Here is a 19,471-nt window from a genome sequence, read left to right as displayed (position 1 = left end):
CTGTCTACTCTCTCTACTCATCAGCCCCCATTCCACCCATCAGGGCTGGACTGGGGCCTAAAAGTGGCCCAGGCATGTTTGGCATAGACCAGCCCAGTGGTGTAGTCTACGTAGAACGCAGGTATACTGAGTATACCCACTTATACATTTTAGGAGCTTCATTATACCCACTTAAAATTGATTGATCCATTATTTAGAATAGCATAAATATATACAGTATACCCACTTCAAAAAATGCTTGAATATACAGTATACCCACTTCAAAAAAGTAGACTACACCGCTGGACCAGCCCCTAACAGACCCTGGTTTCCTACAATATAGTGATTAGCTCAGTCCACTGTCTATATTAAAGATGGACCATTGGGCCATCCCATCATTGAGGGGTGGTCTGAAATGAGGAAAAAACACAACAAGAAAAAAGACAACAAAAAAATCAACAGCAGCGGACTGTCTGCCCGGACCGGGAAAATGCCCTGTGTTCCAGATGACCAGTCCATGACCGTGCCACCCATTATCCAGTCAACATCACCCCAAAACACCTTGCACCTTGCCACGCAACTTGCTGTGGTAAAAAAAGACAAAAATATCACAAAATTTGTCTGTCTGTCAGAAAGGACTGACAGTTAGAGAGTACAAGAGTTTGTGTTTTTGTGTGTGGGGGAGAGAAGGACAGAGATAGATAGAGATAGAGATAGATACAGACTGACAGAGACAAGAAAGAGAAAGAGACAGCGTCACAGGTGTTGGTGGGAGGGACCTTTTTTTAGGTGGTGGTGGGGGGTTGGAAGAGAGAGGGGGTGCATTTGCTGGCGATTTGAAGGTGGGTGCTCTTAAGGAGCCAGTGCTTATACAAGGACTGTTTGAAAACACAAACAAAGCCCTGCACGGACCTGGACTCTTAACCCTGTTTTAATGAGCGTAACCCTAGAAGCGCCTTTGTGACGTCTCTGATTGACAGGCCTGCCCCCCCTTGGAGTCGTAACGAGCGAGTGTGCTCGAGGCAGCGGGAGGCTATAAAAGCAGCGCGGCTGGTCCAGCCAAGGCTTCAGGACCTACGGGAGGAGCACACACATAGACACACACACACACACGTGCACGTGCGAGTAAGACAGGCTGACCAGTGGCGTTGCTCCCAACACACACACGCGAACACACGCACACACTCACCTGTGTGGCTCATCTTTTTTTTTTTCTTTACTTTTTTCCTTCAAAATGTTCTCACGGTAAGTGGAGTGTTGAGTTCTCATTGAAGGTGTGTGGAGATGTGTGTGGGATGTCTTGTCTGTGTTTTTATATAAAGCTTACTTCTGGTGTACGTCACCTGAGAAAAGTACAATTATATATTGTGGTTATTACGGTGATGTATTGTCTTCATGAAAGACTACAGCTATATTTTACAGAAATACAAAAGAAAAGACAAGTTGATTTGCCTGTTACAAATACGTTAAGCGAAAAATTTGTTTTGAAGACTACACAAGTTACATTACATTACATTACCCTACATTGTTTTATGTATTTTCAACAGATGTGAATTAATGTCTTTAACAATCTACTGTAGTTTCACATTAAATTAGTCTTTTTTTGCATGAATGAAATAATTTTACATGAGTTAAACAATATAATACTTGAAGGAAGAAAATGCTCTATTGACAATTACACAATGCTATGTTTGAGGAGAAAGACATATCATAAAATATCAAAAATCATATTATTGTTTCAAAAGTATCCAAAATGTCTGTATTTGTTCAATGTGGAAAAAGACAATTAAGTATGGCTGGATAGACAATGCTTACCTTCCTAACAACTAGCAAATGTCCCATACCAGCTTGTAAAGGAATATTAATTCTCATCCAATATTTAACCATCTGTTAGCAACATCTTGTATCGTTCTCAGTTTATTTGAAAACACCAATTAATTGACCATGGTGCATGTTGATCTGTAACATTGGCAATGGATTGACTTTTCTTCTCCTGTCTGCTTCCGTTTGAAGGACACTTGTTATTGGCCTGCTCTTTGCTGTAGCCACTGTGGTATTATCAGCTCCCGTGACAGGTAAGGAAATGCAACACTGTGGTGGTCTCCACGAAAATGTTGATAACACTACGTATGTAGATAACCCTGGCCTCCCACACACAGAGACCGCCCCCCAACTCCCACACTCCTACACAGTGGTGTGCACAGAACTGTGGTGGGGGGGCAGGTGCTCGAGGTGGGGGCGGGGGGCACATGGAACTTTCAGCTGACTTCCTAGGATATAGAGGCTTATATAGTATTGGGAATTTGTCACATGCTTTTGATTGTCAAGCATTTGTACAATAGATAATCATGTCAACATGGACCACAGTCTACAATGTGAAAAAAAAAATCCAAAAAACAGGGCCTTTCAAGAAGGGCCTTTTTTGTCCAGTAGGGTTTTAGCACCACCACATCCCTATCTTTGCACACCTATGCCCCCACCACCTCTCCCCCACCTCAAACGCTTCTTTGAACAGCCACGTTTGGTTTTGGGGGGGATGCTACTGCTGCCATTGTGTGTACTGCTCGTTCAGCTAGCTCACCCGCTCGCTGGCCCAGCACGGCACACAACAATCCCCTGCTTTCAATCTGCCGGCCTGCTGACTGCCCACCCTGCTACCAGGGCCCTGTAATCAGAGCTCAGGTCACTCTGAGGGAGAGACACAAAAGAGTTTTGTGTTCCCTCTCTCTTGCATTTAGGATTAGAGAAATACGTTAGGCCTACTACAGGAGAAGCTTTTTAAGCAGCAAATTGTACAGCATGGCTTAATATGTCTTCTCTGTGTTTCTCTCTCTCTCTCTCTCTCTCTCTCTCTCTCTCTCTCTCTCTCTCTCTCTCTCTCTCTCTCTCTCTCTCTCTCTCTCTCTCTCTGAAATTGCAATTTAGATGTACAAGACATCGATGGTAAGGAACACTTTGATCAACACATCACTCCTATTCATTTAACCTTTAACCACTTCAAATCAAATTTGTAAATAATAGCGATTTAGGTAATGGTTGAGTGACAGTACTATTTTTTCATTCCTTGCTGCTTTAGAAAGAGCTGCTGCCGTCATAGCATTCCTAAATGGTAAGTTACTGTGTGATCAGATCTTGGATTGATTTCTGATACAAAGGTCTATAGACTATGCAAGTGGACATGCAGGCACCAGCAAAAGTGGTCAGTCAGTTCATCAACACAGTGAAAAAATACTGGTGTACATATAACTCTTAAAGAGTTGAAATTAACTCCATTTCAGATTCAGACTTGGTCAGTGTACCATGTTCAGAGTTAGCTTTACATACTCAATATTGTGTAAATATTAAGAGCTGTACAGTTGACATTACACTGGTCACCTGCAAAATTCAACACTGACGTTTGACTCCACTGTTAGAGTATTTGACTGTCCACAGTGTTTTAACCCATTGTGTCCTGGAGACACATATGCTGCATTCAGGTTTTTGAGATTTGAGCTGTTTTATTAAAAATGTGGGTAAGTTAGAGGTGAATGAACACATTCTAAGGCAAAACGATTATCCTAACTCTTAAATGCAACTCATTTCACGTTTGTATGTGCTCCGGAGGCTGAGATATTTAGGATTTCATATTAGTAGACGGCACCCTTTCCCAAAAAGGGCTTACGACAAAATGGGTTAAATACTCTATCTGTATTTATAGAAGTATACTCTGAAATACTGACACCTCATTTTCACTGTGTAGTCACCTGCTATGTGTAGGTGTATTTCAAGTTCTTGGTTGCCCAGGTGAAAAACCCATATACTTAAAGTGTACTTTTTTTGACCGTACTTAGTACAAAGTGTACTATTTTCGGCGATTTAAAGTGCGCTTCATTGCACTATTAGTGCGCTGAAGCACTACTCAAGCAGTACTTCAGCACACTTGCAGCACACTGAGGATGCTAAATTGGCACCGCTTTTGGACAACTTTAAGTGCACTACAAGCATACTTTTGAAAGTATGCTCCAAACACGCTTTTCATGCATTCGTATGGCATTAATAGTGTGCTTGAGTACACTTCTATAACATTTTATTGTTACTAGAAGTACAATAAAAGTATATTAACTTCATGCTTCTTTGGACTACATTGGAACATTTTAAGTATGTAAAAAGTATATCATATTAAGCATTGTAAATATATAGCAGGTATGCTTGAAGTATATTTACAGTATACTCCCAAGAACAACGAATAATATAAATGTAATACTACAATCCATGCTGGTTCTCAGAGCTTGTACATTACACACAGCCACATGTCACAGTAGTGATACAGTCTGCATGCCTAGCACGACTGACATTAACAATCATTGCATTGTTACAGAGATTTCAGATACACATTTCACTTTATTTCATTCTTATTCCGCCTTCCTGTAGTTAATCATTTGAATTGATCACAAATGGTGGCCCTTGATTCTTTGTTTGAACAACTAGTTCCAACTTACCTCTCACCATGATATCATGGGAAGTGTGAGTCTATATATACCAGAACATATACGTGACCATCATAATGACGGTGGGAACATGGCCATTTTTTGTGTACCACTTTAAAATGTTAAAACTCCTACAATAAATGCAGAATATAACAATGAGTAATATTTTCATGCAAACCAAAGATATTCCTTAGAGGTAAATGGATTTCTGTTTGAGAAATTTAGCTCCAAGAAGTGCATTGCATGATGGTACATGCATGATGATGCATGATGGGTAAATGCACTTTGTGTAAGCACACTTTGAATATATTTGGATGAAGCACAATCATGGTGCACTTAGAAAAAGTATACTTCCAATATGTTAAAGTGATTTACTTTAAAGCGCACTATAGAAAATCACACTTCAAAGTCACTTGGGTGAAGTATAATCAAAGTGCACTTAAAAAAAGTGCAATTGCAATATGTTATTAAAAAATACACTTTCAGTAAGTTCACTATTAGAACACTATTAGTATATTCCTCTAAATACACTTTAGCCAAACATCTTCTAAGTGCACTTTATGTATGGTTTCTTTGAGAGCAACTTAATTACATCTAATTTTAAGTACACTTTAAATAAGCATATTGTAAACATACTTTTTCTTAGCACAAAAAGTGTGAGTGCGCTTTTAACATGCTAAGTACACTTCAGTCGTGCTTTTATTGTACTAAATTGAACCACTTTTTCACCTGGGTGGTTTTGGCTTTCATCATGCAACGTGAACTGTGTTGAAAAACAAATTTGCATACTTTTTCTGACCTTAGGAAATAACAGTCACCCTCAACTAACCACAAGTCCAGACCAAGGAGACTCAGGTTGGTCTGCACACAAGCAAATTGATGTTTGTTTGGCTTGGTACACAGTAAAAGCTGCCAGCCATGTGTTTTTCTCAATTTGTTAAATTACTTGGAGCTGCAGGATTGTATAAATTGAGCTACACAAATTATTATTACTGGTTATTATTTAATCATGACAAACTGTACCCGCGTTGTGGTGTGTTCCACTACATATCCCAATTTTTTCACATCAACCATTCAGTAAATAGCCTACTCCTACTATGTTGTATAGTATGCCTTTAATGTCTGTACTAAAGTGAGTGTTTTCTGATTGTGAATGTGTAAAGTGCAAATTGTGTATGTGAATCATGACAATAAAATACATTCTATTTTATTCAGATCTTTTCTATTCTATTCTATTCTATTCTATTCTATTCTATTCTATTCTACTCTACTCTATAGCAGTACTAATGTTGTTGCATCTTCTGCAGGAATTACGGATGGACCTGACTCTCATGAGGAAGCTCAAGGTACTAAAGCTGGCCAGACCGGTCATATCACATAGTTCTCTGCCAGCTATGGAATCAGGAAGAACCTCTCTTTGTTTTTTTTGTGATAATGCTACAATGAGGAAACGAGGTGATGGAAAGTAGCTGATGAACATGGTGTGGTGTGGTGTTCCCCTTCTGTGTTCAGGTGCAGATTCAGCTGACACAACAAACCAGCCAGGTCAGTTTTTGACCATTAATTAGTAGGTCATTGCAAACACTTTAGTGTCATGTATGCAGTCACTGTACGTCTACACAGTCACATGCCACAAAAAATGATTTCACGTTCACATTCCTCATATGTACAGTATATGCCTTGGGCAGAAAGCCTGTGCAATACTTTCTCAACAGTTTGAGTTTCAAACTTCAACTTCAAATTACTCATAATGACGAGATGTACTATTACTATACTATTACTATTACTATGATAGATGCAGCTGCAGCTGCAGGCGCAGACACAGATGCAAGTGTGGAAGAGACAACCACTGCTCCAGATAATTCCAAAGGTAATAAGGGCCAAAGCACTACACAACAGGGCCGTAACTAGACATTTTCAAACACCGGGGTCAAATACTGCATGCTGTACTGCATATTGTATATTTAGAATGCTTCAAAAACTTCAGTCAAACTCTTAAGTTTGTTTTCATTAATCACTGCCTTGAGGATAAATGGGGGTGGCGTATACAGATTGAATTTATCATTGTTGATCATATATCGTAATTTTCATCATAGATACATTTTACATTACTGAAAAAAAATACAGAGGACAAGACCTCTGTGTCCTCAATGGTAGTTACGGCCATGCTACACAAAGGTCTTTGTGTACAAAACATTATCCAATGCTACCTATAGTTGTTATATCGCGGCATTCAATTTTCACCACTCAATTTCAAAAGTTTCACTATCTTAACTGTCTGAATGTAAAGGAATTGTAAAGGCATTTATAAGACACTTATAAATAGCTCATATAATCATTCTCAATGAGAAGATCCCATTAAAGGTAGAGTAAGTATTTCTTAGTGCTTTATTTCCAGAATTTATGCTCTCCATTTACGAATGTTAAGGTTTTTTTTTCCATTTATATCTAGGTATTCATGACATGTACCGGTACATTTACTCTTTTCGTACATGAATCGGTGGATCTTCTCCATGACCAGTCATAGATGTCTTTACTGTACCTTTGTCAAACCAGTAAATATCAGATTATAACTGCACACGTGCTCATTAAAAGATCAAATGTGAGGATGAGCAGCATGCATTTAGAAAATAAACCAATAAAAGCACATGCATACAGTATCTGTTACAGTTAAAACCAATTGTTCTAATTTATAACATATCATTACCGTAATGACTAATTTGCAGTCCATTTTCAGAGGCAGCAGACAGCGTGACTGAAAGTCAGGACTCTGCTGATTCACAAGGTAATGGCAACGATATGAAATTACATTACACAACACTCAGTTGACACTTAATATCCAAAGCAACTAACCAAAATGGACACACACAAGCTAACAATGTCTAGAGGAATGTCTGAATGCAGATAAGCAAGGCAACACGGTTAAGTATTGAAGCCGAGTGCAGGAACATCTAAGTGAGAGGAGTTAGAAACACAATAAATACACCATATACAAACTATGTGGAAGAACTACTATGTACAATACAACCCTGGCTACAATGCCAAATTAAAAGCAAAATACTGAATATAACTACATGATATTGTTGATGATTTCAGATGCAGTTGATAATTCTGAAGAGGCAGATAACACGGGTAAATATTCACAAGTCAAATGCAAATGCCATTCTAGAAATTTCACTGTAACTGACCTTTTAACACTTCCAGTTGGGTTCCTTTTTTTTTTTTTTTTTTTTTTTTTTATTTCGACTTTATTTGACAGGACAGTGTGAGAGGGGGACAGTAAGTGAATGGGGAGAGAGATGGGGAGGGGTCGGAAATCAAACCCGGGTCAGCCGCATGGTAGACGAGTGCCCTACGGGTTGGCCATGGCAGGGCCGGGTTCCTTTCTAATGAATTTAACTCAGTGGTGCATCACTTGGTTTTAAGCTCAGTCTCTACGGCCCAGTGAGCTTGGCTAATGTAAAACAGCCAAGGCAAACATTAACCAAACACCAATTAGGAAGTCAACTCATGCAGACTTCATTATGTGTCCTTCAAATGGTGATCTGGAGATAAACTAAAGAGCATGGGACATTTTCCAGCAATCAGCGCTAAAGTGCTACCACACCATTCCTGCACATTTTACATCTTCCCTTCAGTTAAAGGGGTATGCCACTATTTTGGGGCTTAATACAGTTAAAATCGTTGGCCGGAGTTTATAAAGGTGGTAAAGTGTCTTATTTTTCATGTTAAGCGTTGTCTTGCTTTAAGACAAGTTAAAAGAGGGAGTATGTAGCTAAGCTAGTGAAAGTCAATGGATCACTGTAGCATGTAGCATGCTACACGGATGCATTGACTTTCACTAGCTTAGCGACATGCTCCCTCTTTTAACTTGTCTTAAAGCAAGACAACGGCTTACATGAAAAATAAGACACTTTACCACCTAATAAACCCTGGCCAAAGATTTTAACTGTATTAAGCCCCAAACTAGTGGCATACCCCTTTAAATAATTGAGTTTTCAGTAATTGAATCCTATTCTTACAGCCATACTCTTAGTCTGGTGGTGCTATTTCTAGTTCCAGGCCATCAATTATCATTGAATCTTATGGGCTAGCTGTCGATTCAATCATATATGCTAGCTTGAAGATCAAATTTGCTTGGCTAGACTAGGAGAATGTGTGGAATACAGGAGAAAGATAAAACTCAATTATTTAAGTTTATTTAAGGGGGAAGCGTTAAATTAGCTTATTTTCAGATATGGTGTGGTATGGCCTTAAAATCCTGAAAATGCTGCATGCTTTGCCCATTGCCGAGGTGGCCTGTGCTAGTTGGTTAGCAGTTAGCTGCTCAGAATGACCTCTGCCTTGGTCACAGCAGGTGATGAGTGTCAAGTCAAGTCCATGAACACAAAACTGCATTTCAGGTAACCAAATCTGATTTCAGACCCCGGGAAGTTTAGTGACCCGTTTATACCTGAATAGGGCTACCTGTCAAAAAGGGAGCCACGGTTATTCATGTTTTGCCAAGCATCTAATGTGACCCCCGATAAGAATAGACTTTCCCCTTCATCGCCGTGACATTTTAGCCCGCCAGTGTTAATGAGGTTCACTGAAGTGGTGTTTGAGATAACTGACAAAAACAAATTCAGGGCTTGCCTGTGGGTCCCATTGAGAAGATAACAATGTGGCCAGATGGTCAATTCCTGGATAAAACCTTTTGGCTTCTACTACTCGTTCCTTGTCCTGTCCAGGGAAGCCTACTGGGGCAGGGGTGGAGGGGTGGGTGGGCACTAAGGGGTAAGTTGTTGCAGGCCCAGGAAGAGAATGGGCCCAGAATCAGGTCCTCATTACATTGTATGTATCGGGTGGGGGGCTTTTTCAGATTATTTTGTTGCGGGCCGGGTCAAAGCTGTCAGCGGCCCTGGTCCTGTCTACTACAGTTACCTCTTCACCCTCACCTTACCGGTCACTTTGATGACTATGATTAGTCTCTCTCTCTCTCTGTCTCTCTCCCTAACAGAATTAATGCCTTTCTTTCCTTGTCTGTTTTTTTTTTCAACAGACGCAGCCGAGGCTGACACGACCGAGGAAGCCAAGGAGTCAGATAACTCAGGTGCGTATTCATCAAAACAAATGGACAGACAGGTCGCAGTCAGAGACACATGAGGAGCCACCACAGGCCCCAGTACAGATAAGACTTTCACAGCCATCTAGCACCATCTGATGAGGGAGGGGTCAAGTCCCTCCTCCTTCCTTGACCAAATGAGAGAAACACATTTGAATATGGAGAACAGTATAAGGCTCAATTTGAAGACAGCTGTCCTTCCAGTGAGCTAACTGGACATCGAGTCATGAAGTGTGGATCGAAACGAAAAATTGCTTTATTTCCTCCCTCGGGAGTTGACTGCATTTGTGGGCGTAACGGAGATATTTGAGGTCAGCATCAGATGCTGACTTCGCTGCCTTGGTACCCAACATGCTGTGCGCCACCTCCCTCTCAACCGGAAACCTGAAAAACAAACATGGCTACTACCCAAGCTACTACCTTATCATACTCTTTATTCTGACACTTATGTATGTAGATATTTAAAATCGAATGGATGAATCAATATTGTAGTATCTAAATATGCTGTCTATGCTGTCTAAATCTATTTATAGCCTATTTTACGATTCCGCCGTCTGACGATCATTCACTGTTCAAATAGCATGCGTAAGCTAAGCGCTAACGTGATGAACGTAACTCCTGCCATAGAATCGCCGTAACATCAAATGCGCAAGGCAGCGCACTCGTTAGTGCCGTTCGTAACGGCTGCCTCATCAGCTAACTTCACCTATCTGATCAGTGACCTGTTTATGTAGGAGGAGAGTCATCGAGTCACTGCCTCCCGTTTCGAATTGAGTGTCCCTAGTATCAGGTGCAACACTTGCTGTGCCCCGCACGAATAACATTAAGTTTAGTTTTAGTTTCAAGTTTATTAGCCATATCAACAGTATAAAAATACAGTTGCTAGGAATGTACTTTGGTGAGCTCACACATTCAACAACACAACACAAAACTAAAGGGGGGATATGAAAAAAAAAACAAAGCGCAAGACCGAGTCGCCATAGTACGACGCCATCTTGGAACGTCACACGACAAGGACGACCATGCTGCTACTCAGTATCCTTCATGCATTCAGTCTAGAATCAAATCATAACTTCAATAGGATACAGTAAATACCGTACATGTGCCCAGGGCTTGACATTGGTACATGTCAACCGGCCAAAAACTTGGCTGTGGTTGGTAATAATTTCATTCTCACAAGCCACTTTGGCAGGTAACTTACTCTTGTGTATGACATATGTCAGTAGCCTATATCCTGTGTTTGCCCCTTGTGTATAATATATAAGTTCAAGACAGATCGTTCAGATTATATTTGTCCAATATTATTTCATCTATCACACTATGATCACAGTACTGATCGTCTTGTTTTATCACTTCATTTTCTGAGCGTAGATGTGATCAGGGTACAGAAAATACTTGTAATAAAATACTGAAAACGAAACTGGCTAGTAGAAAGGCTGAATGGCTGGTGACACTGGCAAACCACTAGCGACTGTGGCCAGTGAGCAAAACATTGATGTCAAGCCTTGCATGTATGTGTATAAAAAAATGTTTTCTCAATCTTATTGGCAGAGATGGAAAAAGACGACAGCACTGCTGCCAGTCAGGAGAATGACACTGATGAGCAGCAGGATGCGCCAGATAACGCCGATGCCAACGCCGACGCCGACAGTGACAGTGACGAAGCCAGTCCAGACAAAGCAGACGCGGCGGAGCAGGAGGACAGCACCAACGAAAATACAATGGATGCCAGTGACGAGCAAGCAGCCGCCAAGGCCGACGCAGACAGTGCTGAGGCATCACTGGACGCAGATGACAAAGATGCTGACAAGGTCTTGCACTAACATTTGTTTTCCTGCTGTTTGCTTTACACATTACATTTTGCAGTGTTAACTGCAGAATGCCTCAGCCCTTTTTGGGAAAAGGTAACATGGTTCTCACGCGATGTTCCAAACCATCTGGAACATTTTCAATCGCTTAGCTCTGGAAAGGCGTGGGTGTGTTCAAAACAGCTCGAACCTGATTGGAGAATTCACATGGTTTCTTTTGAATCACGTACCACTTCAACCACTGACCTGTATATACCCCGCCCCGCGATCCCGCCCCGCGATTCTGATTGGACAGTAGTGGTGTCAACAATGATCGATTCGGCGATCCGAAACGATGCGGGGCATGGACGATCCAGAATCGATCCGGCAAGTTCCAGAATCGATTTTTTTAAGTTTCAATTACTTCCATGTATATTTCGGGAGCAAATGAATGTTAAATTAAATAAAAGCACTTCAAAACATTGCAAGACTGATACAGACTGATACAGAAAACAGCCAATACATTGTTGCTCAGTATCTGACTACTTGTATTGCCTCATCATGGCTGATTAAACATTTGCTTTGTGTTCAGTAGAAATATAATGGATTGCAATGCATTGTAAAATTGAATCGGATCGGATCTAATGGAATCGAATCGAATCGGATCTACTACCTCCCGAATCGTGATCGAATCGGATCGTGAGAGCAGTGCCGATCCACACCACTATTGGACAGACTGTGAAATTTCTGTTCCGTTCGGGCTCGTCTAAGATTTCCAGACATTTCCTCGTGCAAGCTCACGAAGTTGAACAGAAATGCACGAAGGGTCTGCGTGAGAGCTAAATATCTCTGACTTCGATGCACATAAAAACATGAAAGCTAGGAACCACATCTTGCATTCAGCTCTAACATACCCACATTTTCAATGAAAAAAAAAAAGACCTCAAGAGCCTGAAAGCACTGTCTATGTTGCTCCATGCGCCTAGGTCAATGCACCATACACACAACGTCGATTTAACACTTTCTAGAGTGTATTTTAGTCCTGGAGTACTCTCTAAGGCCCTCAATATGCTTGCTGTAGGATACGCGTGTGTGGTCACGTTTTGTGCGCGAATGCGTGTGCATATCATGTAAATTTTGCTCGTGCTAGATCCTGCACACAGACGCGTGCGTTCGATGCAATCTCGTCAAAATCGCTGGGGTCGATCGTAAGAAAGATTGCACAGTTCCACGCGAGTGTTCCCAGTGAAAACAACGATGGCAACTTTTCAAGAGTGTCTCATTAAGCTTGTCCAAAATTACAAACATTTGTGCGATCACACATTGCACTTTGATAAAGGAGCGTGGAAATGTAGAAGCAGTAGCAGAATTGTCTCCTCATCCAGGGATTCCTTCTTTTTGTTTTGTTTCGCAATGCTGCTCTCTGTCTCTACCCCCTGGATCATACCACCAGTATTGTGCGTGTTGGTCTACTGCTTCTAAAGCAAGTTGGTCGCACATGCTGGCGTGTGTAATGTAAGGCTCACGGCAAGTGTATCGAGGGCCTAAGTGTTAAATTATTGCCTTTGTTGCTATGTAAACTAAACCCTCATACGTGTTGTACTGATGAACTGAGACTCTTGAGATGGTCAATCTCGTTGTAAATATGCATAGTTCGCATTGTACATGACTATAGTGAAACTAAAAGGCATTTCCTTGTGTTCTATTTTATTCGATTCTATTCAAAGGACTCTGCAGACTCGGATGAACAGGATGCAGACATGGCTGACGCTGCAGAAGCAGACGCAGGCGCAGATGCCGACGCGGACGACGCAGAGGCAGGTGCAGACAAGGCCTCTGAGGACAGCGCAGAGGCCTCGCCAAGCGCAGAGGAGAAAGAAAAGGAGGCGGCGGCAGACAAAGACTCAGCGGAGGACGACCAAAAGGACAGCGCAGACATGGACGCCCAGGACAGTGACGACAGTGACGAGAGCACTGACAGCGCTGACAGCGCTGACAAAGACTCAGACAAACAGTCGGACGCCGCGGCCGACGCAAACAGCCAGGAGGCCAATGCAGATAACAGTGCCGAGGCTGGAGCTGATGCCGATGCCGATGCCAAAGATGCAGCAGACAGTGCAGATGCCGACTCAGCGGACAAGGACTCTAGCATGGAGAACAGAGACTCCGACAAAGACGACTCCGACAAGGACGACTCTGATGAGTCCGATGAGGACGATGCCCAAGACGCAGGAGAGGCCAAAGAGGCGGCAGCAGGCTCAGACGCAGATGCAAGCAAGCAGGATTCACAGGACGCTCCTGACAACAAAGACGATGACGATGACAGCGATGAAGACGACGATAGCAAAGACGATACGGACAAGGACGAGGGAGAGGCCGTCGGCAGCCAGGAGGCCAGTGATCGGGCCACACTGGAAGAAGGTGAGGCCATCAATGACGACAGTGACGAACAAAACATGGGCCAGGTGCCGGAAGAGGGCATGCCAGCCGGAAGTCAGGATCCGTTCGAGGTAGAGCAGATGGGGAAGGACAGCGTCAGCCTGGACTCAGAGTTCTCCACCCGGGAGGAGGTCGACGAGATGAGCGACGAGTCATCGGATGACAAAGATGACAAGGATGACAGCGACAGCGACAGCACCGCCAAAGACAGCACAGAGGAGAAATTGGAAGGTTTGTCTGCTCTCTAAATGAATGAACAATGGCATTCCTCAACGATTGGGTTCAGTTCATTGATCAAACACAAATAAAGACAATGTGGTTCTCTGAGGCGAAGTAAACATACTGTGAACAACATACATTGCTCAGCAATGCCCTTATGACTAATCAAGTTGTCAATTCTCTTCACAGATACAACGACTGAGTCAACAGCAAGCTCAGAGGCCAGTGGTGTGTAAAGTGATTCTATTATTTTTATATTATAAAACAAGTCTAAAATTACATTGAAAGCCAACGTGACCATATTGATTTCAGTCAGTGAACTGTCCAACGAAAGCAAAGTGCACAAAACTGCACAAATATTGAAACTGTCGTAACTGTATCCCTAATATGGTGATGCTCATATGAACTGTACGCACTGTCTTATTAGACCAAAGCAGATGTTAAAGCATGAAGTCGATTCACAGTCAAATTCAGTTTTGATATATTATGTGGTTTCTATTTTTGTTTTTAGGGTAGCTTTTTTCCTCATGTCGGTTTCTTTTCTAGCACCTGTTTTGTTTTGCATAAGCTCCAGTACTTTGCATACTGTATGCCTCAAAGTGTCCACTGTATGGGGTTTTCAGAAGCAACAGAATATCTCTACGCATTGGCTACTGACTAATTAACTCTATCCTCACAGATGACCAGGACGATAGTGACAAGGATAATGCATCAGAGTCCCTCTCAAAAGGTTTTACATTTTTATTCTGAGTGTGACTTCCCAAATAGTCCCATAGACCTATGTAATGAAGCACAACAATCAGGCTTACTATGCGTACACATACTACAGGTTATACATACTACATACTACTACATACATACTACTATTGTACTGATGATTCAATGCGCTGTTATTGGGTGCACATTTTACAAATACAGTAGGGTAGTAGTATACTACTACCCTACTGTATTTGTAAAATGTGTCAATACAGTAGGGTAGTAGTATACTACTACCCTACTGTATTTGTAAAATGTGCTCCCAATAACAGCGCATTGAGTCATCAGTATCATATAAGAAACAGATATGTCAATGTGTAGCCTATGTATAGCACTTAAACATTAAACATAAGAACCCCAATGTAAAATCAACAATGAGGTTTATATGCAGTTCAGTATCCCGAATTTGTGTTTGAACTGTATAAACACCTATTCCTGATGTCAGTATCCTGGATAAGCCCTTATTCTGTGATTTACTTCGAAAGAAATCGGGATATTGACACTTGTAAACACCTTATCCTGGATACAGAGGCTTCCCATAGAACATTGTCGCTGGTATCTAGGCTACATGCATTATAAGAGAATTCTATCACAGCCAAGAATGCAGACCAGGATATAACACTCAGTATTCATATAAATGCCTCATCCCAAATTTGATCATAACCGGGGTGAGCCTCATATTTGGGATACTGAACTTCATATTAACGCACTCAATGCAAACTGTATAGAGAGTTCCTGCAGTGATACATAATAAAACATGCAGTGTCAATCTAGGAGAGGCTAAATCGACTCTCTAAGTGTTGAATTAGCACTGTGAAATCTACTATGCAGCCAACTGGAATGTTAAGTAACATCAAGTAATGTTTGCCATGCTTGTTGCCCCCAGAGGACAGCACTGAGAAGAGCGCTGAAGCTGATACCACAGGTGAGAAAGCGTTACTGTGAAAAATAACAACCACTACCGCAACACATTACGGCAGTAATGGCTATGTTTTTAGCTTGCTTATTATAAAGCACCTTTCTTGATTGAGTTCTTAAAGTTAGATTATGTAACTTTTGGTAATTTACTTCTTTACTTTACTACTTTACTTTTGCTTACGGCAAAACTTGCTGCACTTTCGTCAGCTCTCTAAATATTCTTCAGTTACTTAGTATTAGTAAATATTCTTGAAAAGATGAAATATGTGTATGGGCAGCAGACATTTTGAAAACTAACTGCTAAAATGACATAATTCACCTTTAAGTCTGCTACATTACAATCAATTATATGATCATAATAATAATTTGAATATAAAGTATCTCATATAAACTAATAAATAATCTAAATAAGTACTGTATAAGGATCATGAAACTAAACAAAGACTGGTAATAATATTTTTAGCAAATGTTGACTGTGAGTGACAACTGTTGGGTGGTAGATGGATCCAATGCAACGTGATAATAATAACATATTTTTTTTCTAAATTATAACGATTATGAATCTTGAAAATAAGTAGTCATGATGATGATGATGATGATTGTTAATAAATAATAATTCAAATCACATTCATTTATTTGCTTGTTTGCTCGTTTGTTTATTTGCTTAACCTTGAGTGTCAACTGCTGGGTCCTAAATGACATCCTGGTTTCTGTTTTTGTGCTTTTTAGATGAAGATGACACTATTGATGATGGCACGTCCGATGGTAAGCATTAATATCTACGGCCGCATTGGAAGGGTTACCTGCGGGGCAGGTGTGCAGGTAGCACAGGTGTCCACCATTCCGAGGTTCACCCCGACCAGAGCAGAAACACTATATTTGTGCGAAATGGCAGGGCCACCACGTGAGCTGCTGAAAACTCCTCATTGTTCTCTGTGTTGGTGGGGGTCACTTGCTCTGCTAAAAAGAAATGTTTGCTTGTTCCCACAGAGATAATGGCATCCTCTGAGACAGACGACATGTCAGATGGTAAGGCAATCTCTAATAAAACTACAGGTTCTCCTTTTGACCGTCGATCGAACCGCTTACTGTAAAATAATATTGTGGCTAGATATACCGCGACAAACTTGATCTACTGTTCCAATGCCTGAGCCAGATCTAATGCTGATTTCAGTACTCATTGAGCACCTTGTAAGAACAGTATGTCTTCAGTGGGCGGAGCAGAGGCATACAAAACAGTATGTTGTGGGAAACTGATATAGGTCATAAACATCACCAATTCCCAGAACTCAACTGACGGACTGATTTCCTGGTTTCTCTTCTCAGCTGTCACCGCAGAAGCACCAGACCAACCGGACAAGCCAGATGATACAACACAAGGTGATACACCTCTTTGTACTTAAGCTGGTAGCCACCTGATAGTTTGTACTACAGTAGGTGCATGTATCCATGCCAGATGTTAATTTGCAGAGCTGTTTTTTTTTTGCATCTTTCATTTGTTTGTTCCTTAGGAGTTGAATATTCTGTCAGCCATATTATGATATTATGAAGTTTATAACCGCATCATGTATCAAGGCCAGAAGAGTATTCCAAGCCATTTGATAGATTTGGGTGCATCTACACGTATCCATGCCAGGTGTTTTTTCTGAAGTGTTTTTTGCAGTCTTTCCTTTGTTCGTTCCTCCTTATTCTGTAAACCATAATATGGTACATTATGTCTGCATTTATGCAGACCAGCTGTTGATGACTTGTTTTTGTTTTTCAGTTTGCTGAGTTTTCTTGTGCTTCTTTGTTTGTTTCTCAGGAGCTCCTGCAAATGCTAATCAGAGTTCCTAGCAGTCTGGATTGTTCCAGCAAGTTATGGTGGAGTCTTTACAACAGGTAACGTTATCGATATTAATTAGGCCTACTCTATGCTTACTGGAAAATGTTAATCATAGCATGGTTATGATGGCAATTAGATCACAATTCATTGAGAAGCACAATTGGATTATTTTGCTGGGATTGAAAGAAATATATATTTATACTTATCATTCTGTGTTTCTCCTCCTGACAGAATCATCTTGAAAAGGCACAAAGGAAACCTACCGATGCAGTCACAATAACAAAACAGCAATTTCAGATTGGATGAACTATTTGTTTTCTCTGCTCACCCCTTCACCCTTAAAAAAAAAAAGTTTTTTTCCTCATTTGAGAAGCTACCCTATACTCATTAAATTATTCAACCTTTTGCTCACAGACTTAAAAATTCACACACTGAATCGTTTCATCTTTTCAACAGTTAGCTATACAAAGTCATAACTATTTGTTGGACAGCTGTCTTTAGGAGGCAATTTTCTACCATGTTTATGCAGCTCATAGGCTTACAATCACTGAAATTGTAAAAAAAAAAAAAAAAATCATCTGAGCACACATCCGCTACTATTGCTGAAATGAATGACACATGCTTTACTTGTCTCTCTGAACATAGAGCACAGTCCCTCTCAGATGGCGTGGGGCTACTGTATGATGTTTCAGAGGGTTTTGGGATTTTTCATGGCACTACAGTAATTTTGTGTTATTTTTCTACCCACAATGCTTCAACACTTTTTCTGACAACTGCTGCTATCACAAAAACAAAAAAAATCCTGACTCTCAGATAAAGTTTTGCTTATTTTTAAAAACAAGAAAAAAATCTCTTGCTGTAACAATACACAAAAAACAATGGAGTGTACAGACATTTTTGAGACGATTTCATTACACACGTCTCCTCTTTTTTTTTGAGAATTTATGACTAATATTGTAGTGTACGTGTAAGAACAATGTTGAATAATAATTATTGTAATGACAAGAGATGTATAGATATAATAATAATAATGCCATTTTAATATGTACACAGGGAGCAAATCGAATAAAGCCTGAGTGGTCAGAAAAAAAAAAAAACAGGGGTCACATTTCCTTTTGGGATGAGGTGGGGTGGGGGGAGGGGGGTAGCGATGAGGACTGTGGGGTTTGTGTGTGTAAGGCAGTGGTTCCCAATCTTTTTCAGCGCCAGCGGGGATCTCCCTTTGGACTTGAGAATGTTTTGGCGACCCCCACCACCCACCATTGTCTTAGCCTACCAATGGATTTCTTTCAATATTAGCCATTGCATTTTTTGTCCATTAATATTGATAGATTTCCCATGAATAGTTTGTCCGCGAATATTACTAGAAATCCATCTATTAACCATACTGTACAAGTGAATACTATTACTAACCAATTTATGGAATTATGGTGGCCTGTTAATCTGTGGATTTGTCATTTCCATGCAATGTCCCTTTGTCCGGGGGGCCCCTCAGTACTGTGCCTCCACACCCCCCGACCCACTACGGGTCCTGACCCCCAGTTTGAGAACCACTGGTGTGAGGGTTGCGTCAGGTGCGGTTTTACAATAGAGTTAAGGTTAGACAACTGCCTTGGGCCCTCCAACTTCCCTGAACTGCAAGGACCCACAGACCAGCTGCCCATTCCTTGTTAAAAGTAAAGATTTGAAGGGCCCCCTTGCTAAGTTCACCTTGGGCCCCAAAGTGGCTAAACCCGCCACTGGTTGAAATTCAGTGTCATGGCCCTGGGTGACCTGTAATGTGTTTATGTGTCTTTTGGAGGTGGGAGGAGGCAAGGTTACTATTGGCCCTCTGCGGGCTTCCTGTTTCTTCTGATGGAGAGCCGGCAGGTCGACAGAGCCAAAAACACGAGATGTTTCACCTTCAAATGGGTTTCTTGTTTTACCTTAAAGGTTCCCTGTCTGGCATACAAATAGGGGTATCGCCCACAGGTGAATA

At 41.2% G+C, this 19,471-nt stretch overlaps 1 protein-coding gene across 2 annotated transcripts; it reads left to right on the top strand.

Moving 5' to 3' along the window:
- The first annotated feature begins 851 nt into the window (after positions 1-851).
- stm (starmaker) lies at positions 852-17,920 on the top strand. Of its 2 annotated transcripts, XM_063185733.1 has the most exons (21): positions 852-1,224; positions 1,993-2,054; positions 2,905-2,922; positions 3,056-3,088; positions 5,250-5,300; positions 5,753-5,791; positions 5,958-5,990; positions 6,241-6,315; positions 7,183-7,230; positions 7,542-7,577; positions 9,487-9,537; positions 11,101-11,360; positions 13,064-14,006; positions 14,184-14,222; positions 14,674-14,724; positions 15,637-15,675; positions 16,398-16,433; positions 16,659-16,697; positions 16,995-17,048; positions 17,473-17,549; positions 17,725-17,920. In XM_063185733.1, exons 1-20 carry the CDS (start codon positions 1,214-1,216, stop codon positions 17,502-17,504), a joined length of 1,950 nt encoding a protein of 649 aa, XP_063041803.1. In that variant the 5' UTR covers positions 852-1,213; the 3' UTR covers positions 17,505-17,549; positions 17,725-17,920. The 2 variants fall into 2 exon arrangements, with proteins under 2 accessions (XP_063041803.1, XP_063041804.1); XM_063185734.1 differs by lacking the exon at positions 7,183-7,230.
- Positions 17,921-19,471: the final 1,551 nt, after the last annotated feature.

Source organism: Engraulis encrasicolus, chromosome 20 (genome assembly GCF_034702125.1).
Source record: "Engraulis encrasicolus isolate BLACKSEA-1 chromosome 20, IST_EnEncr_1.0, whole genome shotgun sequence".
NCBI lineage: Eukaryota > Metazoa > Chordata > Actinopteri > Clupeiformes > Engraulidae > Engraulis > Engraulis encrasicolus.
Note: the sequence above shows the minus strand (reverse complement) of the source record. Positions and strands in the feature narration are given on the sequence as shown.